Consider the following 22,916-nt stretch of genomic DNA (forward strand, 5'->3'; position numbering starts at 1 on the left):
GCCCCCCAAGGTGCCCTCTACTCCCCGATGGTATTTTGGTTTCCTTGAGAGCTGCAGCTCCCAGCATGCCTTTTTAGGCTAGGGCTACTCAGTGACTTGTGGCCTTAAGATCGTGCCGTGGTGCTGCGTCACAACTAAGGATAGTGATAGATCTATACCTGCTGCCGTTTAGCATGACTACATTAACCATACCTAGTTATAATTACAGCTCTGAACTGATAAGGAGGAAATAGTCCAAAACAGCTGTCTACAAATGGTTTTCCGGTTGGCAATTACCCCTTATCATGTTTTAAAGGGGTATTCTCAAATTTGAAAATTATCTCCTATCCATCCATTGGGCATTGAATATCTTTCCGATTGCTGGGTGTCTGACCTACATGGCCCAAAGCGATCTCCAGCCCCAGCCGATTGGACACTATCACTCAATTAATTCTAATTCAAGTGTCAGAGTTTGCGCTTCTATAAACTTTGGCCCCGATTCCTCAAGAATCCTAGAAATCCTAGATCTCCTCCACACACCTTTGGGTCTATCAATCAATGACACAGTCTTGCTGTGCAGAGACACTAATTATAACTGTAGCCATCAATTTACTGATATCTCTTTTGCATCAATCTTCACGAGCTTGTACATCTAAAACAAGGCAAACCTACTTCTTAGAGACCCAGATGGTCTTCACGAGTATGTACACCTACAACAGGGTAAAACCTACTTCTTAGAGACTCAGATGGTCTTCACGAGTTTGTACACCTACAACAAGGCAAAACCACCTTCTTAGAGACCCAGACGATCTTCACGAGCTTGTATACCTACAACAAGGTAAAACCTACTTCTTAGAGACCCAAATGGTCTTCACAAGCTTGTACACCTATAACAAGGCAAAACCTCCTTCTTAGAGACCCAGATGGTATTCACGAGCTTGTTCACCTACAAGGGAAAACCTACTTCTTAGAGATCCAAATGATCTTAACAAGCTTGTACGCCTACAACAAGGTAAAACCTCCTTCTTAGAGACCCAGATGGTATTCACAAGCTTGTTTACCTACAACAAGGCAAAACCTCCTTCTTAAAGACCCAGATGGTCTTCATGAGCTTGTTTACCTACAAAAAGGGAAAACCTTCTTCTTAGACACCCAAATGATCTTCACAAGCTTGTACGCCTACAACAAGGCAAAACCTAGTTCTTAGAGACCCAGATGGTCTTCACGAGCTTGTTCACCTAAAACAAGGCAAAACCTCCTTCTTAGAGACCCAGATGGTCTTCACGAGCTTGTTCACCTACAACAAGGCAGAACCTACTTCTTAGAGGCCCGGATGGTTTTCTTGCTGTTGCCAAAGCACCCTTATACATAAGTAATACATCATTAGCTCATGCTGTAAGTAACTTCTTGGTCCGATCAATGCCCGGTACTGTGTCACCCTGTCCTTTGTATTGATTACTGTGCAGTACACACAGCTATTTATAACCACAAGGTACGACCCGATCATTGATCACCGAGTGACTGTTTGCCGGGAGATTTCTTATCAGTTTCTCAACCCTTCTAATGGAAAAAAGGAAAATGTTGGAGCTGTCGGGAGGTATTTAGTAAGAGGCATCACTCCATCCGTGAATTTTCTCTCTTTTGCTTAGAACTTCTCTCGTGCTGCACCTATACTATGGAATTATCTCAACTTTTAGACTTACTCCATATTTCCCAGTACCTGTAATGGACAGTGGCTGTCTACACGTGGCCAACTCACCCACAAGAACAAAGGACCAAGCAACTCTGAAAGCCATCAGTGACACATTCTTGGTTTACTAAAACCAAGTAGGCTTCTAAGAATACACAAGGTTCAGTCTCGGCACAACGAGGGCATTAGCAACTTGATAAAGAAGAAGGAATTTTTGGATTATGTTTAAGTACTAGGATGAAGAATGCTTCCCAGGTTTTATTAACCTCTTGGTTGTGGTTTTTAAGGGGGTGATGGTGTGATGACTACAAGATGTCGAGCTCTGCTCTTTCTAAACCAGAGCTAAACGTATTGAGATAAGATTGAGGGGATAGGATCCTTAAAGGGTTATTCCTAAATTAAAAAGATGTGTATGGGGGGCATTTACTTAATATAAGAGGCTGCATCTTACAGGCACAGAAATTATAAGGCTATGTGCCCACGTTGCATTTATGAAGCAGAAAATTTCTGCTGCATAAATGCAAGTCCTCTCCCGGAAAAACGCATGCGGAATTCCGCACGCGTTTATCGCGCGTTTTTCGCGCGTTTATCACGCGTTTTCCACATGCGGAATTGCCTTGCGTTTTTTATGCATTGGACTATGGCAATTCTGCTTGCGGAAACGCAAAATTAATTGACATGCTGCGGATTTTTGAACGCAGCATAAACGCTGCGGAAAAAACCGCAGCATGTGCATAGAACTTGCGGAATCCCATTGGGGACCATGGGGTGCGGGTTACCAAGCGTTTTACAAGCGTTTCCGCTGCGGAAATTCCGCATCAAAAACGCTTGAAAAACGCTACGTGGGCACACAGCCTAAATGTCTCGTACATCTTGATAAAAAATGAGCAGCTGTGTCCACAATAGATGAGGTGTAGCCAGAAGGGATCATTACGATGGTCATTAATCTCTGACGCTTTTTTCACACCAGGTTCATCGTGTGCACCCAGTGTATGGTCATATCTCTAACACATAGCCTAGATATATGTACCTGTATACACTGTGCAGTATATATTCTTTTTCTGTTCAAAGAGTCACTAACTACTTTTTCCAACAAGGTTAGAAAATAGGAACGTGAGGTTATGCTATAACTCCAGGATGTTTTTTGTCAGAATATGTAGTCAACAAGAAAATCCTTATGATATTCTGGCTGATCAGTAAAGATGCAGCTCTCAGCATTCCCTTTTAGGCTCGGGCTACACAGCGTCTTGAAGACATAAGATTGCAGTTTCGCACACCTGCATCACAACTGATGATAGCGACATCATCATGGCTGGGACACGAAACAGAAGTCTCGAACTTGCTACAATTTAGCACAACCACATTGACCTAGTTGTGACTGCAGCTCTGTACTGATGAGGAGCAAATAGCCTGAAACAGATGTCTAAAAATGGTTTTTATGTTTGGCCATTACCCCTTGCCATGGTGTAAAGGGGTATTCTCAAGACTGAAAGCTTTCCCCAATCCATGGGACAGGAAATAATCCAAACCTGCTGCAATTTAGGACAACCACATTTACCTAGTTACGATTGCAGCTCTGCACTGATGAGGAGCAAATAGCCTGAAACAGCTGTCTAAAAATGGGTTTCTGGTTGGCCATTACCCCATGTCATGATGTAAAGGGGTATTCTCAACATTGAAAATTATCCCCAATCCATGGGACATGAAATAATCCAAACCTGCTGCAGTTTAGCACAACCACATTCACCTAGTTGCGGTTGCAGCTCTACACTGATGAGGAGCAAACAGACTGAAACAGGTGTCTAAAAATGGCTTTATGGTTGGCCATTACCCCTTATCATGATGTAAAGGGGTATTCTCAAGATTGAAAGTTACAAACAATCAATGGGATAGGAAATAATTTTCTGAGCGCTAGGGATTTCACATCATCTGAGGAGCCCTGGCCAATTGGAGAGGAAGTCGATCGCGTGCGCTACTTGTCCGTTCATTCTGATGGGAATTCCAGAGATTGCACTTCTTGACACTTTGACACTGATTTATCAACGTGCTTATGCCAGAAAACTGGCATAAAACCCTTTGAAAAGTCTAAAAACAATATGTGCAAGATGGTGCTGTGTAATAATTTGTAAACTATTTGCATTTTCACGCGTTTTGGTCAGCAAAGTGGTTGGAGCTGGGGAGAAGCCAGGACATGATGGAGAGTGGCTACGCCCACCCATCAAATTCACATTTTTCACTGCAGAAATTTTAATCTGGTCTTTGACCAGAATTACATTTCGGCTTCGGTGCAAGGAGGCGCACACTACTGAGAAGATGCACCGAATTCATTAAGTGGTGTCCGACTCCAAAAAGCCCCCTTAATTAAGACTGGCATGTACAACTACGGTCTTAAAGAATCAGACTCTCTATGCTTCTCACTTACATTTAGGATGATATATGGTGGTACATTTGGCATGCACTGGGCACCCTTGTGTGCCAGGGCCCATTTGCAACTGATACTTTTGTATCATATATAGCTACCTGGAAGGGGTCTAAGAACCTTTCATCCAAACTATTAGTGGGGTTACGGTAGATTCCACTCCCAGCAATTGCTTTTAGGGAGAGAGATACTTTCAGTAACCCATCTCTGCTCGTGCCAGAGAATGGCGTAAAAGGGGAAAATTGGCTCTAGACAGAAGTCTTCAATGTAAAGATGCACCAAATTTATCAAACATCGTACAACGCCGCTAAATTTTGTGCAAATAATGACAATGGAGGTACAAGGAAAACTGACTCCAAAGGTATCTCTAGTGAAAAATTTCCATAGAGTTAGATGACCAATGTACCAAACAAGAGCCAATGAACAAATTCAGCTCTGCTACATCAGCAAAAAATATAATCAAGAAGAATGATAGTAAGCAGAGCACACTGTCAGCACAAGAAGGTGTGAAGGGTCTATCTATGAATAGTCTGGAACCTCCCCACCAGCAACCATAGGTCTTTGTTATCATGGACTGTGGGAATCTCTGCAAACTGGGGGAGGGGAATGTGCGGAAAACAAAAATATTAAAATAGGGGAATCCGGTAACTCTGCCCTAGGGTTCACCGGAATTCTTGTTAGTGAGATTTGTGGAAGTTTTGCAGACCTCTCCCTTATTGGAGGAAGGGAAGAAAAATGAAGAGGATTAAAGATTAACAGGTGCAGAGAGATCAGGCTGCAAAAACCAACAGAGAGGGGTAGAGAGCGGGAAGGAGGGGCTGCCAATCTAATGGGGGCACAGTCAGAGTGAGAAAATTGACAGGGAAGTGCACTGGAGCAGAGGGAGTGAAGATAATGAGTCTGGTGCTAGATGGGGCACCTATAGAGTACAGGGCAATGAGATGGAATAGGGGGGAGGGGGCAGCCGAAGTATCACAGTATGTGGCCAGCGGAATCTGCAAACCATAAGTTGTGCAGAAAAAAAGGAACTGGAAGAAATGTCAGATTCAGGATGCAAGGAAAGAGATGGAGGAAGAAACAAAACGCTTTAAATGTAGCAGAGGAGCAACAAAATGCTCCAAATGTAGCAGAGTGAAGGAAGCAACAAAATGCTCCAAATGTAGCATAGTGGAGGAAGCAACACAATGCTCCAAATGTAGCAGAGTGAAGGAAGCAACAAAATGCTCCAAATGTAGTATAGTGAAGGAAGCAACAAAATGCTCCAAATGTAGCATAGTGGAGGAAGCAACACAATGCTCCAAATGTAGCATAGTGGAGGAAGCAACAAAATGCACCAAATCTAGCATAGTGGAGGAAGCAACAAAATGCACCAAATGTAGAATAGTGGAGGAAGCAACAAAATAATCCAAATGTAGCATAGCAGAGGAAGCAACAAAATGCTCCAAATGTAGCAAAGCGGAGGAAGCAATGAAATGCTCCAAATGTAGCAGAGTGGAGGATGCAACTAAATGCTTCAATGTAGCAGAGCCGAGGATTCAACAAAATGCTCCAAATGTAGCAGAGCGGAGAATGCAACAAAATGCTCCAAATGTAGCAGAGCTGAGGATGCAACAGAAATGCTTCAATCTAGTAAAGCACAGGAAGCAACAAAATCCTTTAAAAGTAGCAGAGCAGAGTAGCAGAAACATCAGGTTATCATAATGTGCAATATCTAAATTCAGAGAGTTACTACTATAAGCCAAAAAAAATGCAATGCTAAATGACAAGTTCAGCTCTTCTGCATCAGTACAAGTGTGAATGAACGAAGGAGGGACATCGATGGCCAAAGACAACAGTACTGGATGAGGGCACAAAAGAAGAGGGCATAGAGAGGGTTACACAGGGAGGGCACGAAATTGGAAAGGAAAAGCGGAGGGAAGAGGGGTGGAGGGGGGAGCAGGATCCTCGGAGTCACCACACAATAAGAGTGTCTCATAGGCAGTCACATGGGCTATTGTTGAATTCTAAACACTTCACCAAAGCCTGAGAGAGGGGGGTGAGGGGAAGCGAGAAAGAAAGAGAAGATAGATTGCTTGTTAAAGCAGCGACACAGAAAACGAAAGAGAAGGCGACTACAATTTGAAATAGAGAGAAAAAAAAGCATAAATAAAAAAAGAGAATAAAAATAAAAAGGAGGGTTAAAATGAGTAAAAAATAAAAATATTTATAATTGCTTCTGCATAAAAATTAAATATCAAAACAATTTAATACAAGAAAAAAAAAATATATATATTTTTAACATTATTTATGAAGTTACTTTTAAAAGCTAAGATCAATATTTGGACTACTATGGCTGTGACACAGGTCTAGCGGCCATCTATCAGTGTGATGCAGGTGAATGGGGTTGCATAGCGACTTGAAATTATCATCAATGATCGTATCGTTGCCTTTTTCACGAATGAACCTTGTCTTCTTCTTAAAAAAAACGAATGAGGACTAAGTGGATCTATCGCCCTTAAGAACAATAAGGGTGCTGCTTCCAATTTCCAAAAGTTGGGAAAAAAGTTTTTCCGTGCACTTGCTTTGATAATAATGTCAAATACATAATTTTCTATGAAATTTGAAGAAGTGAATTTTATAAGGAAAATATAAAACATTCTACTAGTTTGAAAAATTTCTGTAGTGACTCTCCTTTAGACATTTTTTTTATTTTACGCATGAGTAAAATCATAGCGTTTTTTTATATAGTGATAAAAAAACGCTCTGTTTTTAATCGTATGCAAAAAAAAAAAAAAAATAGATACGTTCTACATCCATTTTTCTTTGTGTGTATTTTTTACCATTCATGTTGCTTCTGTTTTTCTCGTACGCAATAAAAAAAAGTAGAAGCTTTTCCTATCCATTAAACAATAAAAAAAGGACAGCACTCAGATTTTTTTCATGGAATCACTGACTTGGATCAAAAATGGACTCGGTCTGCCAAAAAAAAAATAAAATGGACATGTAAACAGCGCCACAGACTATAATACATGTTCTATCTGTAAAAAAAACATGGCTAGAACATAAAAGGTGGAACATGGACCAGTTTAAAATATTTTTTTAAATAAGATGATATAAAATATACATTTATAAAAAAAAAATAGGATAAATAAAAAAATCCCAAAAATAAGCAAACAAGTAAGTTTATATAAAAAATACATTAATATAAAAAATTACATATTAATATAAAACAATAACATAAAATAGAATAAAAAAACCCAAAAATAAGCAAATAAGTTTATCTAAAAAATAAATGTATATAAAAAATTGCACATTAATATAAAAAATAAAATGAAATAGAATAAATTTAAAAAAAAATCCCAAAAATAAGCAAACAAAAAGAGAAGTATAGGTATTGTCTAGATATCATTATGTACTGTTCACATTCGCGTTTTGGCTTCCATTGATATCAGAGGGTATGAAGAAGTGATGAGTCTGTTAGGAGTCATTGAGTGATTTTGTGTGGACCACTCGGTCAGCAAAAATACACGGACATGTGAACAGGTCCATAGACTATAATAGCTACAGATTCTTAGTTTAGGGACACACTCGGTGGCCCCATCGGGGCATACGGCCAAACCCCCCCACAAAACGGGATTCAAAAGTATACGCCAACGAGGCCATAGACCAGGGGTCCTCAAACTACGGCCCGCGGGCCACATGCGGCCCACGGAGGACTTTTATCCGGCCCGCTGGGCTGTGGGCAGAGGAGAGCGGTGTCAGCGCCCACCCTTCTCCCCCGCTTTCTCAGAGCCCCGGCAGCCCGATACTTACCTCTCCCCGTGCCTTCGCAGATCCGCTGTCTTCCTGGTCTGCGCTCCCTGTGACGTCTCAGGTCAGAGGGCGCGGTGACATCTTTACACCGCGCCCTCCCCAGTGCTGTCACAGGCAGCGCAGAGCGGGAAGACGCCGACAACGCTGGAGTCTGGACCTGAGCAGCGGCAGCAGGCAAGGAGGGAGGTGAGTATTGGATTTTTTTTTTTTTAATGTATGGAGGCATGGGACATAATATTAGGGGTGACATCCTGCATGTGGCATTATATGGGGGGGGGGGTGACATCCTGAATGGAGCATTATATGGGGCGGTGACATGCTGCATGGGGCATTATATGGGGGGTGACATCCAGCATGGGGTATTGTATGGGGGGGGGTGACATCCTGAATGGGGCATTATATGGGGGGGATGACATGCTGCATGGGGCATTATATGGGGGGTGACATCCAGCATGGGGCATTATATGGGGGGGTGACATCCTGAATGGGGCATTATAAGGACAGGGGGGTGATATCCTGCATGGGTCATTATATGGGGGGGGGGGTGACATCCTGAATGGGGCATTATATGGGGGGGGTGACATCCTGAATGGGGCATTATAAAGACAGGGGAGTGATATCTTGCACGGGGCATTATATGGTGGGAGAAAGGGAAATCCTGCATGGGGCACAATAAGGGGGGAACAGCCTGCATAGGGCATTATAAGGGGGAAACAGCCTGCCTATTGAGGACCTATGCTGCCTATTGGGGACATTTACCTGCCTATTGGGGACATTTACTTGCCTATTGGGGATATTTACCTGCCTATTGGGGACCTATGCTGCCTATTTGGGACATTTACCTGCCTATTTGGGAAATTTACCTGCCTATTGGGGACCTATGCTGCCTATTGGGAACATTTACCTGCCTGTTGGGGACATTTACCTGCCTATTGAGGACCTATGCTGCCTATTGGGTACATTTACCTGCCTATTGGGGACCTATGCTGCCTATTGGGGATATTTACCTGCCTATTGGGGACATTTACCTGGCTATTGGGGACATTTACCTGCCTATTGAGGACCTATGCTGCCTATTGGGTACAGTTACCTACCTATTGAAATAACGGTTGATTTAACTTTACTTGTTCTTCATTTTAAATATTGTATTTGTTCCTGTATTGTTTTTTTTACTACAAAATAAGATATGTGCAGTGTGCATAGTAATTTGTTCAAAGTTTTTTTAAAAAAACTATATTCCGGCCGTCCAATGGTCTGAGGGACCGTGAACTGGCCCTCTGTTTAAAAAGTTTGAGGACCCCTGCCATAGACTATAATGGTGCCGGCAAAGCGAACGTCCATAGATGGGATGGATCCTCTGATCAATTTGCATCTATTTTGCCAAAATTTTTGACATCTTTTCGACAAGTTAGGGCTCATTCAGATGTCAGATTTTTTTCACGTACGAGAAAATCGGAGCGATCATTCTGATCAGAGTTTGATCAGAGGGTACTATGAGTGTCGTCCAATTTTCTCGTAAGTGGAAAAATTAAAAATAATATGTATATTTTTTTTAAATTCCACTTTCTCCGTTCTGGCAGTCGGTGAAAATCGGACAACACTCTTATGTCAACCAAGCGCGGTCCAGTTTTTTCATGGACCCATAGACATTGATGATTTTGATCTGACCCTCGGATCAAAATCAGACGTCTCCGATATTTTCCGAGGACCATTCGGTCTGAGTGAAAAATCGGACATGTGATCGGCAAAATACAAAAATACAGACAAAAATACAGATAGCACTCATCCGCGAAAATCGGACATCTGAATGAGCCCTTAAATTACGATATTTATTGCTCAATATTTATGCTTTTTTTTTCTTTATTTATTTTTCACGTTTTTCAATACAATCACAATTCTTCATATCCGCTTTTCTATTTTATAAGCCATTTATCAAATGGATGAAAAAGATGGCACAATTTTTTTGCAAAGGAACAAAAAAATTGGGTCATTTGTAGAAACTAGGACAGACAAAAAAAATATTGCCTTCCTCCGATCTGCTCCCATTTTTCACTTGGGAAATTAAAGTGGCGGTAAGTATGGGCAATCCACGCGCAGCTGGATTACCAGAGGCGGGCACTGGGTATAGAGGAATATTTTTCGAAAATTGCTGTAAAAGGAAATATCAACGTGAGCGGTTTTCAGGATGAGGGCAGCCATTTAATTGGTTGCTATGACAACGTCTCTGCGTTTTTGTTTTTTTTTCCACCCCCTACAATCATTTTCATAAATCCCCCCTGGTGTGCGCGGATCGCCGAATACTTATTTTTTTTTCCGTAACAATCAATATATGAAACACAGACGGGAATTCGTCCCGTCTCTTCAGACACAATTTAAATGAGTCAATTAAAACCAGTTTGATGCCACGAGGCATAATAACTACATGGACTTAGTGCGTGCTAATCAATTAAGCTCCAAACGGGCGCTTAGTGATTGGCATCATGTCTGGAATTTACCAAAGAAATATGTAAAAAGAAAAGTAGGCCTCATTTATCCAATCTAGGTTTGTTGCCCATAGCAACCAATCAGAGATCAGCTTTCATTTACAAAACTGCTCTGGTAAAATGAAAGCTGCTCTGTGATTGGTTGCTAGGGGCAACTCCAGGCACATATAGGATTTTGAGTTGCCTTTTTCTTACAAGTTTTAGTTAATTCCATCCAGTCATTTCTTTTCCACAAATTTTACCCCCTTTCAATATAGATGGGTAAAATCTGCATGCTACATTTTTGGGGGATTTGTTCCCCAAAAATCCTAGCAGAAATAAGGGTTTGTCACTTTTAGTTGAAAAAAAAAAAAGCCCCATAAAAGAAAGAGGACCCTGCCGTCTTGAGAGTTGTGTGACAACTCTGCAAGAGCAGTAATGGTGGCCATATTGGTTGTCACTCAGGTGGCGCTGCACAGAAGGTTAATTTTAGCAAAATGCACAGGACTAGTGCCTCCTATTGTCCAGTTTATCATGTAAAATCGAAGAATATGAACATATTAGTGATAAAGCATGGCTGTCATGAGTCTTACATAGAAATTAGAAATGTCTGAACCTCGTTTTACGAGGGTCTATGAATATTCAGCGCCGTGACCCATTCTTTCAGCCTCCACCCCATAGGTCTCCGTTACGGGGTCACCATTCATTTCAGTCTATGGTACAGGTTTTAAATCACAAACAATCGTTGATTCATTGACAGGCAAATACAATGTCATAATGTCCACAATGCCGCTAATCTCTGGTTAAACAGACCCTAAAAGGACCACTCCTCTTGGAGCATAGGTCAATAGGGAACGCTCAGACAGTCACAGGGGGATCAGAGGTGACCCCGGGCAGCTGGGGGGAAGGAGAAGAGATAAAAAAAAGAGATGATAATAAGGTAAATATTGAGGAGTGGCCTGAGAAGAGGCGAAGGTTGATTGTAGGGCATCTTACAAAATATGTGTTTTGAGTCGAACTTTGCACTGACGAGGGGCAATAGCCCGAAACACTCTGCAAATTGATATTGGCTTTTATCCTAAGTCATATGGCAAGGCTTGTTAAAGGGTCGATATCGACCCCATCCCATCCCACCTCCTCCCCAACCTCACCCCCCCACAATCATCCCATCCCTAACCCATCTCTTCAACCTATCACTATCTTCTGGTACTTTCCCCGCTGCCTTCAAACATGCCACAATCACGCCCATCCTCAAAAAGCCATCCCTCGACCCAACCGCCTTGTCCAGCTATCGCCCCATATCGCTGCTCCCATTTGCCTCCAAACTCCTTGAGCAACATGTTCACGCTGAACTTTCCTCCCACTTTTCATCTCTCTCTTCGACAACCGACAATCCGGCTTCCGCCCCCACCATTCCACCGAAACTGCCCTTACCATAATCACCAATGACTTACAGCCAAAGCTAACAGACAATTCTCTGTACTCCTTCTTGACCTGTCCTCTGCTTTCGATACAGTTGACCACTGCCTCCTACTACAGATCCTCTCTTCCTTTGGTGTCAAAGACCTTGCCCTATCTTGGATCTCCTCATACCTTTCTCTCTGTTGGAGTCCCTCAAGGCTCTCTCCTAGGACCCCTACTCTTCTCAATCTATACCCCTGGCCTGGGACAGCTCATAAAATCCCATGGCTTCCAATACCATCTGTACGCTGATGACACCCGGATCTACCTCTCTGGCCCAGATGTCACTTCTCTGCTGTCCAGAATCACAGCATGTCTAGCAGCCATATCCTCCTTCTTCTAAGCTACCTCAATATCTTTGCCACATCTTGCATATCTTTCCCACCTGATCTTTCTATCACAATAAATGACATCACTCTTTCCACTGTACAGACAATCCACTGCCTCGGAGTAACCCTTGACTCTGCCCTGTCCTTCAAACGCCACATCCAAGCTCTCGCCACCTCCTGTCGCCTCCAGCTCAAAAATATTTCCAGAATCCGTCCTTTCATCAACCCTCAATCTACTAAACTGCTTGTGCATGCCCTCATCATCTCCTGCCTCGACTACTGCAACATCCTTCTCTGTGGCCTACCTGCTAACAGTCTCGCACCCCTCGAGTCCATCCTCAACTCTATGCACGACTTGTTCATCTCTCGTCTCGCTACTCCTCTGCTACCCTCCTTTGCAAATCCCTTCACTGGCTTCCATTTTGTACCCAGTTCAAACTACTAACACTGACCTACAAAGCCATCCATAACCTCTCTCCTCAGTACATCTCGGAACTAATCTCCCAATATATTCCCTCATGTAACCTCCGGTCCTCCCAAGATCTCCTTCTCTCCTCCACACTTATTTGTTCCTCACGCAATCGCCTCCAAGATTTCTCCCGAATATCCCCCGTCCTATGGAATTCTGCGCCTCAACGCGTCCAATTATCCACCCATCTCTTCAAACAAGCTTACAGCCTGCCATGACCTTGCTTTCTGCCACCCCAACACCAGAGCTACTGCAACCCCTCAACTTACTGTCTCCTCCCCCATTCCTGTAGAATGTAAGCCTGCAAGGGCAGGGCCCTCTTCCCTCTGTAACGTTCTATCATTGTTAGTTTGTTTACTGTAAGTGATATCTGTATTTGTTATGTAACCCCTTATGTACAGCACCATGGAATCAATGGCGCTATATAAATTAATAATAATAATAATAGTATTGACTTTTAGGATTACTACTTCTAATAGGTGGTGCTAGACTTCTACTCCTCTTCCTCTCTGAAGAGGCAATTTGCATATTTAATTTCCCAGAAGAGCATGCATGGCATATAAGTCTCCTCACTCTGGCATGCCAGGCCTGTCTTATCACTCTCCACAAGGAGAAACGTTACCCCTTGGATCCGAGTCGAACTCTGGAAAGATTCAGTTTACTTCCCGAGTCTTGTTTTTAAAAACTGGAATCAAACACCCAAGGGGGGCGCCGGCACCTGGCAAACCCTGGCAAGGGCCGCTGGCACCTGGAGGGGAACACAACACCCAGATTTCAATTTGCAACATCCTTCATACCAATGGCGTAACTTAACGCCTATGGACGCCAATGCAAAATCTCCAATGGGGCACCCAACGAACACAGGTCTTTAATAGTAATATTCTTTTTATATGGGGAAAAGGGACCTTTGGTCCTCCTTTATCTCCAGGGTCCAGGTGCAATTGCAACACATGTACCTATTACAGTTACTCCCCGACTTTGTTCATGTATGCAACAGCTTCCGGAGCTAAGCCTTCCTCATACAGTATAGATGCCGCCTGTGTATCCGAGTCTAACTGCAGCGATTGGAGCTAGCTCAGATCACAGCAGTTCAACTTCTTAGATAACGCTGTCAACCTTGACAGCTGCATTTAAGAGGTTGGAATTGGGGAAGGTATCCCTACTGATGAAATTTCGACCCCGGGCAACATGAATGCAAGGTGCTCACGGTATTCTCATGGTCTCCCGTGTCTGCCATGTTTGTACACTTACAGATGTCCTCAGTGGAGTAACTAGAGTCCGATGTCGAAATCATGCTCCCCCCCTTCATCCTGGTGGATAAACTGTATATATACATACATACTGTATATATACAGTATATGCCTTCCATCCTGATATATATATCCCCCAACCTGGTATATATGTCCCATGTCCTGGGCCCCATCCTTGTATATATATCCCCCATGCTGGTATACGTCCTCCATTCTGCCGATGTTCTTTAATGCATAGAAAAAAAGCCCCATTATACTCACCTTCCCTCCGCTCCCCGAACGGCAAAGCGTTCTCTTCTGAAGATAGCAGCTGACTTCAGCATGCAAGTGACAGGAGCACATGACGTCACTGCCATGCGCCCCCATGCGTCACGTGCACGCCAATGTCAGCAGCTGGCCTCTGATTAGCAGTCAGCGTTTACTGCCGCACACGGACCCGACAGGTCTGTGCACCACAATACACTTCACCGGGATGTGCATCCAAGGACACCCATCCAGTTGAAGTTTCGTCTGGCATCGGCGGACCGCTCACCCATACGGGCCCCCATCCGCACGAGCACGGGTGAGGTCATGACCTTTGCGACCGGAATCATTATGCCCCTGGATCTACATCTCATTCTTCAAAAAAACAAGCCCTGATGAAACTCTATTGAACAAAAATTAAAAAAGTTATAGATCTTGGGAAATTTGGGAGAAAAAAATCGAAGAGGTTCCCACTGGGACTTTATTGGCCAAGGACATATGCCCTCCAGCACCTAAACGCCTTAAATATTTGCCAAAATGGCCTAATATGACACCAAAGGAGTCTGGGAAATCTAATTGAAGCCCAAACGCACTCATTCCCAAGGGATTATTAATATCAATGTGTTTCTGTAAGCCACAGAAGTGCTTCAGAGTTATAGAGCTGGGGGGGGGCTTTGACCATTTTCTGACTGGCAGTGCCCACCCTACTATTATTGCCGTCTTACATCAGCAAATTCTAGAACTGAAGAATCCTTGTAATATTCAGGAGGAATTTCAAGCCCATTCTAGTCCATTTTAACCCTTTCATACTGTGACTTGTACCCAAAAAGAGTTAAAATGATGCTCCGCTTTTACGAGCTATTAAAAAGGTCATGGACTATGAGAAGCGGCGGCACATACCTGTTCTCATCAGATGTGCCACTGCTTTTCCGGTTGTCCCAGATCATAAAGATATGAAGCGATTAGTCTGAATTATTGGTTGAACTTGATGGACTTAAGTCTACCTTCAACCTTAAAACTATGAAACTATGAATTCCCAGTCTCGGTCAGAAGTTTGGTGGTAAAGCCAATGTGGACCATAAGTCTCATCTTGCCCCGTGTTCTAACCATGGGCCAGCTAAAGACAATGTGGACCATAAGTCTCATCTTGCCCCGTGTTCTAACCATGGGCCAGCTAAAGCCAATGTGGACCATAAGTCTCATCTTGCCCCATGTTCTTACCTTGGGCCAGCAAAAGCCAATGTGGACCATAAGTCTCATCTTGCCCCGTGTTCTAACCATGGGCCAGCTAACTTATCTTCAGACTCTTAGTGGCATCTTTACCAAAAGATTTTCGACTACTTTTATCCCTGTGAATTACAGAAGGTGAACTTTAAAGGGTTGGGTTGCCCAATGTGCCGAATGGCAAAAAGAAGGAGAGCACCAATGAACCACTATTTTTTGGCCAGGATTAGGGCAAAGGACTGAATATTTGACCCAGTTGAAGAAAAGCCTATCAGCCACACCTGAAAACCCCCTTTAAGGAGCAGGGGCAGAAGTTTGACAAGGTGACGGGAAGTGTTGCTGCCACAAAGTTCTCCATGAATCACCTAAGATTCCAAACCTCAGTGAGAGAGTGGTTCACACCTGTCTGCCTATAGGCGGGGGCCATGTGATCTCTTTGTTGTTGGAGGGGGGCTCTGTGTGTTTTTGTGGTGGGGAAGGGTGATGTTTTGCCATGTCTGGAATGTGGGAATTTGCTGTGAAATAACAGAGTACACAGAGCCTGCCCCAACCTGTTCACTGAGCGCCCACCAGGTTGTAATAGTTTGCAACAACCTGGGCTTTGTTTGAAAAATTCTCAATGAGATGCAACGCAGGTATCGTCATCTACAAAACCAATAGTGTAAACCGCACGGATCCAGGGCCCTAAATACAGCATAACAATGGCAATTTGAGCCTCTGGTGGCAAATTGGGCTATTAGATGTCTGTCAACTGGTGTACGCCATGTTACACATTTGACGCAACAGTGAACATATAACAGTGCCACATAATACCTAAATATTGGTCCCATACACTGAACATATAACAGTGCCATATAGTACCTAAATATTAGTCCCATAGAGTGAACATATAACAGTGCCATATAGTACCTAAATATTAGTCCCATACAGTGAACATATAACAGTGCCATGTAGTACCTAAATATTAGTCCCATGCAGTGAACATATAACAGTGCCATATAAAACCTAAATATTAGTCCCATACAGTGAACATATAATAGTGCCACATAGTACCTAAATATTAGTCCCATAGAATGAACATATAACAGTGCCATATATTACCTAAATATTAGTCCCATACAGTGAACATATAACAGTGCCATGTAGTACCTAAATGTTAGTCCCATACAGTGAACATATAACAGTGCCATGTAGTACCTAAATATTAGTCCCCTACAATGAACATATAATAGTGCCACATAGTACCTAAATATTAGTCTCATACAGTGAACATATAACACTGCCATGTAATGCTTAAATATTAGTCCCATACAGTGAACATATACCAGTTCCACATAGTACCTAAATATTAGTCCCATACAGTGAACATATAACAGTGCCATATAGCGCTTAAATATTAGTCCCATACTCAGACTGCATAACAGCACCACAGAGGACTTCAATATTTCTTCCATACAGTGCACATATGACAGTGCTAAACGGTACTTCAATAGCAGTCCTATATAATATTTAACAGCACCAATTTTCCTAGAATCCGGCCAGTGTTCCCAATAATTTTCGCTCTTAGGATCTGGGATTTTAAAGGGGCAGATATTACATAGTACAAGAACCAGTAGGGATATTTAGTGCCCTGATAAGGCTGCAATAACTACTCTGATGGTGCTAAATGAATACACAATCACAACCTCGTTATTCAGCACTTCATTAGTGCATTTGCCCATTCATGCATGCCCTACACCACTAGATTGCAGTTTATTGTGGTCTATTGCTCCCTGTTATCAGCCATTTCAGATTGATAAGATGCTGACTACAGCTCTCTGTGCCATTATTGAGCGGAAATCACTATTTTGCCTGACTAGGCTGAGAGCATACCTAGGTGTGGGTGATATTAGCAGCTCATCTCTTAGCGCTGCCAACGAACATCTGGCATAAGGGTTGGCGCCAATTTAAGATTCTCTACCCTCCAGGAGGATTAAATGCAGTAAACACCATGGGAGCGACACTCGTACAATTCAGGACAGGCTTTTTAGCTTGTATGTGATCTTCAGATGTAGCAGAGCTAATTTTTGAGATGTAACAGAGCTGAGATTTGCAGATGCAACAGAGCTCAGTTTCTCATACGTAGCAGAGCCAAGCTTCTCAAACAAGGGCTAAGATTCGCAGATGTAGCAGAGCTGAGATTTTCAGATGCAGCAGAGCTGGGTTTCTCTGATGCAGCAGAGCTGAGTTTATCATACGTAGCAGAGTCAAGCTTCTCAAACAATGTCTAAGATTTGCAGACGTAGCAGAGCTGAGTTTTTCAGGTGTAGCAGAGCCAAGTTTCTCAGATGTAGCAGAGCCAAGTTTCCCAAATGATAGAGGGCTACGATTTTTAGATTTAGCAGAACTCATTTATGATATGTAGCAGGACTGAGATCCTCAAATGTAGCAGAGTTGAGATTCTCATACGTAGCAAAACCAGATTTCTCAGATGTAGTAGAGCCAAACTTCTCAAGTAAGATCTAAGATTCACAGATGCAGCAGAGCTGAGATTCGTAGATGTAGCAGAGGTGAGATTCACAGATATAGCAGAGCTGAGTTTCTCAGATGTAGCAAAGATGAGCTTCTCAGATATAGCAGAGCTAAGTTTCTCAGATGTGGCAGAGCCAAGCTTCACAAATAAGGGCTAAAATTTGCCGATGTAACAAAGCTGAGATTCGCAGATGTGGCAGGGCTGAGTTTCTCAGATGCAGCAGAGCTGAGTTTCTCAGATGTAGCAGAGCTGAGTTTCTCATATTTAGCGAAGCCACATTTCTTAGATGTAGCAGAACCAAGCTTCTCAAATAAGGGCTTCGATTGACAGGTGTAGCAGAGCTGAGATTCGCAGATGTAGCGGAGCTGAGATTCACGGATGTAGCAGAGCTGAGTTTCTCAGATGCAGCACAGCGAAGCTTCTCAAATAAATGCTAAGATTTGCAGATGTAGCAGAGCTGAGAGTCACAGATGTAGCAGACCTGAGCTTTCAGATGTAGCAGAGCCAAGTTTCTCAAACAAAACAGGGCTAATACTTGCAGATGTAGCAGAACTAATTTATGATAGCAGGACATGAGTTCCTCAAATGTAGCAGAGTTGAGATTCTCAGATGTAACAAGGGGTCATGATGCAAGAAGGTTGATATTCTCAGTTATACCAGGGCTGATATTCTCAAAGGAATCAAAGCTGAGTCTCTCAGATGTAAAGGGGCTTGGATGAATCGAGTTCCCCATATGAAGCAGAGCTGAGTTTCTCAGGTGTAATTGAGGGGATGTGACTCTCAGATGTAGCAGAGTTCAGTTTCTCAGATGTAACAAGGGGGTCATGATGCGAGAAGTTGTACAAGGGCTGAAATTCTCAACCCTATCAGAGCTGAGTCTCTCAGATGTAAGAAGGCTGGGATTCACAGATGTAGCAGAGTTGAGTTTTACAGGTATCGGGGACCTGAGATTCGTAGATGCAGCATAGCTGAGATTCTTTGATGTAGCAGAGCTAACGTTATCAAGTGTAGCTGAGTTCATCAGATGTAGCTGAGCTTTTCAGCTGATACCAGATTTAAGTTCCTAGATGTAGTTGAATTGAGTTTGTCATCTCTCATTAGCTTAAGGTATTATCAAGTGTGATTTTCCTGATCACAGCAGATAAAACAATTACATGATCTTAGTTCAGTGATTTCTAATAATGCAGTGAGATATTGTAATATAACATATGAAAATGTAATATTGAGAAAACGAGCTCTGCTACATCTTTACTCATCACATCCCATTCATTAGCTCCATGGGGATGGAGACGTATCATATACAGAGCGAGGCGTCAGATTATTAAACCACTGCCCTGGCACAACTGGTAAATGCTAATGTGTAGAAGACGACGATCAATAATGGATGGAAGAAGAATGTGCTGATAATAAAACTGGGTCTCCGGGGCCTCAAGATACAACATGCAGATATCTACATATCTCCACTGACCATGACGGTGCAATATACCGGAGGGGTGTGCGCCAACCATGAACACCAGCCATACCCACCCAACACCAATGCCAAGCACTACCTGAAGTCTATACATCCTCCTCAATGATACACAGAAGTCATCAGGGTATACATGTATCACAATCCGATAAACAGAGATACATAGATAGATAGATAGATAGATACATAGATAGATATAGATAGATAATAGATAGATAGATAGATAGATGATAGAGATAGATAGATAATAGATAGATAGATAGATAGATAGATAGATATGGGATAGATAGATAGATAGATAGATAATAGATAGATAGATAATAGATAATATATAGATAGATGATATATGATAGATGAATAGATAGATAATAGATAGATAATAGATAAATAGATAGATAGATGATAGATAGATAGATGATATATGATAGATGATAGATAGATGATAGATAGATAATAGATAGATAATAGATAATAGATATAGATAGATGATAGATAGATAGATAGATAATAGATAGATAGATAGATAATAGATAGATAATAGATAGATAATAGATAGATAGATGGATAGATAGATAATAGATAGATAATAGATAGATAGATAGATAATAGATAGATAATAGATAGATGATAGATAATAGATATATAGATAATAGATAGATAGATAATAGATAGATAGATAGATACATAGATAGATAGATGATAGATAATAGATAGATAGATAATAGATAGATAGATAATAGATAGATAATAGATAGATAATAGATAGATAATAGATAGATAGATAATAGATAGATAGATAATAGATAGATAATAGATAGATAGATAGTATTGTGTGTGTGTGCATCATCGTATATAAACCATATATACATACAGTGTGATGATGATCTGTACTATCTGTATACTGTGTATATTCTATTTGCAGTATATATAGTGCAGTGCCCGGGTCAGACATGTGGGCAGCAGTCAGTAGAGGGCACAGGGTGGCAGCAGTCTCTCACCTGGCAGCAGGGCGAGGAGCAGCAGCAGATTGTCCATGAGGTGTGGGGCTCCGGAGCGTGCAGTGCGGGGTGCAGTGCGGGGTCCTCCCGGGGATGAGTCCGGAGCAGCAGCAGCAGCAGCAGGTGTCAGTGCGGGTGGTGCCGCGTCTCCAGCCCCCTGTCCCGGCTGTCTCTGGTGCAGGGAGGGCTCTAGTGCTGCACCGGCCCCTGGGAGAGAATAAAAGGGACAGAACCAGAGCCGCCTCCTAAAGGAGCAGAGCCACCTCCTCAGAAGAAGTGACCTCCCTCTGTATGATATCCACTGCCTGATTATGAGGAGACCCTCCCTACACACAGACTTCCACACCCCTCATATATAATGGAAGAGAGGGGACCCCCTCCGGAATATTGCATACAATACACACTGCCTCTGAGAGATCTGCTCTGCTACAATTTGCTACATGTTTCTAATTTTATGTCTATAATATCTCATGATATTTTATGTTATTACATCATGTTATGTTCTGTAATTTTACGTTAAGCTATTTTAGGTATTTTTTTCTTATGTTATTTTATGGTAATTTTATATTGTTAATTTATGTCATTCTTTTCTTATGTTATTTTATGCAATTTAAAATTACGTAAAATAACATTACAAAAAAATTACATAAAATGACATAAAATTACATAAATTAACAACATAAAATTACTAATTTTATGTTGTGTTATTTTATGTAATTTTTTGTTATGTTATTTTATGCTATTTAATGTAATTTTATGTTACGTTATTTTATATATTTTTTGTTATGTTATTTTATGTTTTTCTATTTTATTTTATGCTTTCTTCTATTATTCTGTATTATGTTATGTAATATTAAAATATTATGTTTTATATTATTATATAATGATAAATAGATTATGGTGTACATAATGGATTCCCTGCAGATTTATTGTTAGGGGTGCTGCTTTTCTATTCCTTTCTTCAAAGCCATAAGAAAGAATGAAAGTGTGACCAGAGTCAACAAAAGAATGAATTTTGTGCCCCCTCCCCCACAGAACAAAATTTTGGGCTTCCCCTTCATACAATTAAGAAGACACCCATAACTTGAAAGTAGATGGTCAAAAAGGGGTCACTGTGACAATTTTTGTTTACTGGGCACTATATGTGATTTAAAGGGAATTATCATGATGATCCTCCCCAAAATCTGTACCTTCAAGGACAATGTTTGCCACTCCCTAATGTAAAAAGCCATGTTTTAATCTATATGCAAATTAGGCTGAAGTGCTCTGTCTGTGATTTGAGCACTTCCTGAGCCTCTGTCCAGTGCCACCTTCTTTTGTTTGATTGACAGCTCACTGACTTGACTACACAGCCAGTGAGGTGTCAGTCAAACAGAAGAAAGTGGCACTGGGCAGGAAATAGAGCCTGGGAGACAAAGGATTGGGAAGTGCACTGATCATGCCCAGAGCACTTTAGCTTCATTTGCATATGGTTTATAGGCAGTTTGGAGGATCTATTGATGGAAGTGTCTATATGAGATGGTTCAAGGGTAATTATAATATTATAATATCCCTGTTATTTTAGGGATAAAGAGATAACGTCTATTCAGAGAGGTCAGTGGAGAAAGGGAGGTAATTGTAGTAATTCTGGTGGCCTAGAGTAGTGATGAATTCATTCATCTTAGCATCCAAATGAACTATTTTACTATATTTCAACATCTATGATGGTCAAATATAGTGAAAGAGTTGAATCCAGCATCTCTGGTGGTCTCGGGTACTTTATAGTTATGGGTATTGCTGGTGGACTAGAATTGGAAGTGGGTTCCCTGATAGTGAATGGTAGTGAAAAGGATAGTGAATAATAGAGGAAGGGTAATGACTGGTGCGATCCCTGGTGGTGTAAGGGTGCTGAAGGAATTACGCCTGATGAATTAGGGAAATTAACTCCGGCATCTCTGATAGTATAGGGTACAGAATGGGTGAATCCTATGGTGTTTGGCGATCATGAAGAATAGAAGGTAATTTAAGTATCCCTGGTGCTCTAGGGTAATGGGTGAATGCTTTGTATACCTGTTGGGGTAAGTAATGAATGGATGAATGCCAGTATCTCAGGTAGTCTTGTCTAATGAATGGATAAATGCCAGTATCCCTGGTGGTCTAACTTAAGGAGCGGATAAATCTCAGCATTCCTGGTGGTCTAGAGTAATTAATGGATGAATGTCAATATCTTGGTGGCCAAGAGTAATGCATGGGTGAATGTCAGCATCACAGGTGGTCTACGGTAATGAATGAATGAATTCCAGTATCCCCAGTGGTCTAAGGTAATGAATGGATAAATGTCAGTATTCCTTGTGGTCTAGGGTAATGCATGGGTGAATGCCAGTATCCTCAGTGATTTAAGGTAATGAATGAAAGAATGACAGTAACCCCAGTGGTCTAGAGTAATGAACGGGTAAATGCCAGTATTCCTGGTGGTCTAGGGTAATGTATGGGTGAATATCAGTATCCCCGGTGGTCTAAGGTTAAGAATGAATGAGTGAATGAATACCATTATCCCCAGTGGTCTAGGGTAATGAACAGTTAAATGCCAGTATTCCTGGTGGTCTAGGGTAATATATGGGTGAATGCCAGTATCACTGGT

The 22,916-nt window shown here is 41.9% G+C and overlaps 1 protein-coding gene across 1 annotated transcript in view; it reads right to left on the reverse strand.

Annotated features, from left to right (window-relative positions):
• The window catches only part of BCAM (basal cell adhesion molecule (Lutheran blood group)), a 63,546-nt gene extending 42,957 nt beyond the window's left edge, over positions 1 to 20,589 (reverse strand). Inside the window, exon 1 of the mRNA XM_073655940.1 lies at positions 20,297 to 20,589. Coding sequence (XP_073512041.1) covers positions 20,297 to 20,333 — 37 coding nt within the window. The 5' untranslated portion in view covers positions 20,334 to 20,589. The remainder of the gene's footprint in view (positions 1 to 20,296) is intronic.
• Between the last annotated feature and the right edge of the window lie 2,327 nt (positions 20,590 to 22,916).

Source organism: Phyllobates terribilis, unplaced genomic scaffold (genome assembly GCF_046119375.1).
Source record: "Phyllobates terribilis strain yellow unplaced genomic scaffold, ASM4611937v1 Scaffold_12__6_contigs__length_324123572, whole genome shotgun sequence".
NCBI lineage: Eukaryota > Metazoa > Chordata > Amphibia > Anura > Dendrobatidae > Phyllobates > Phyllobates terribilis.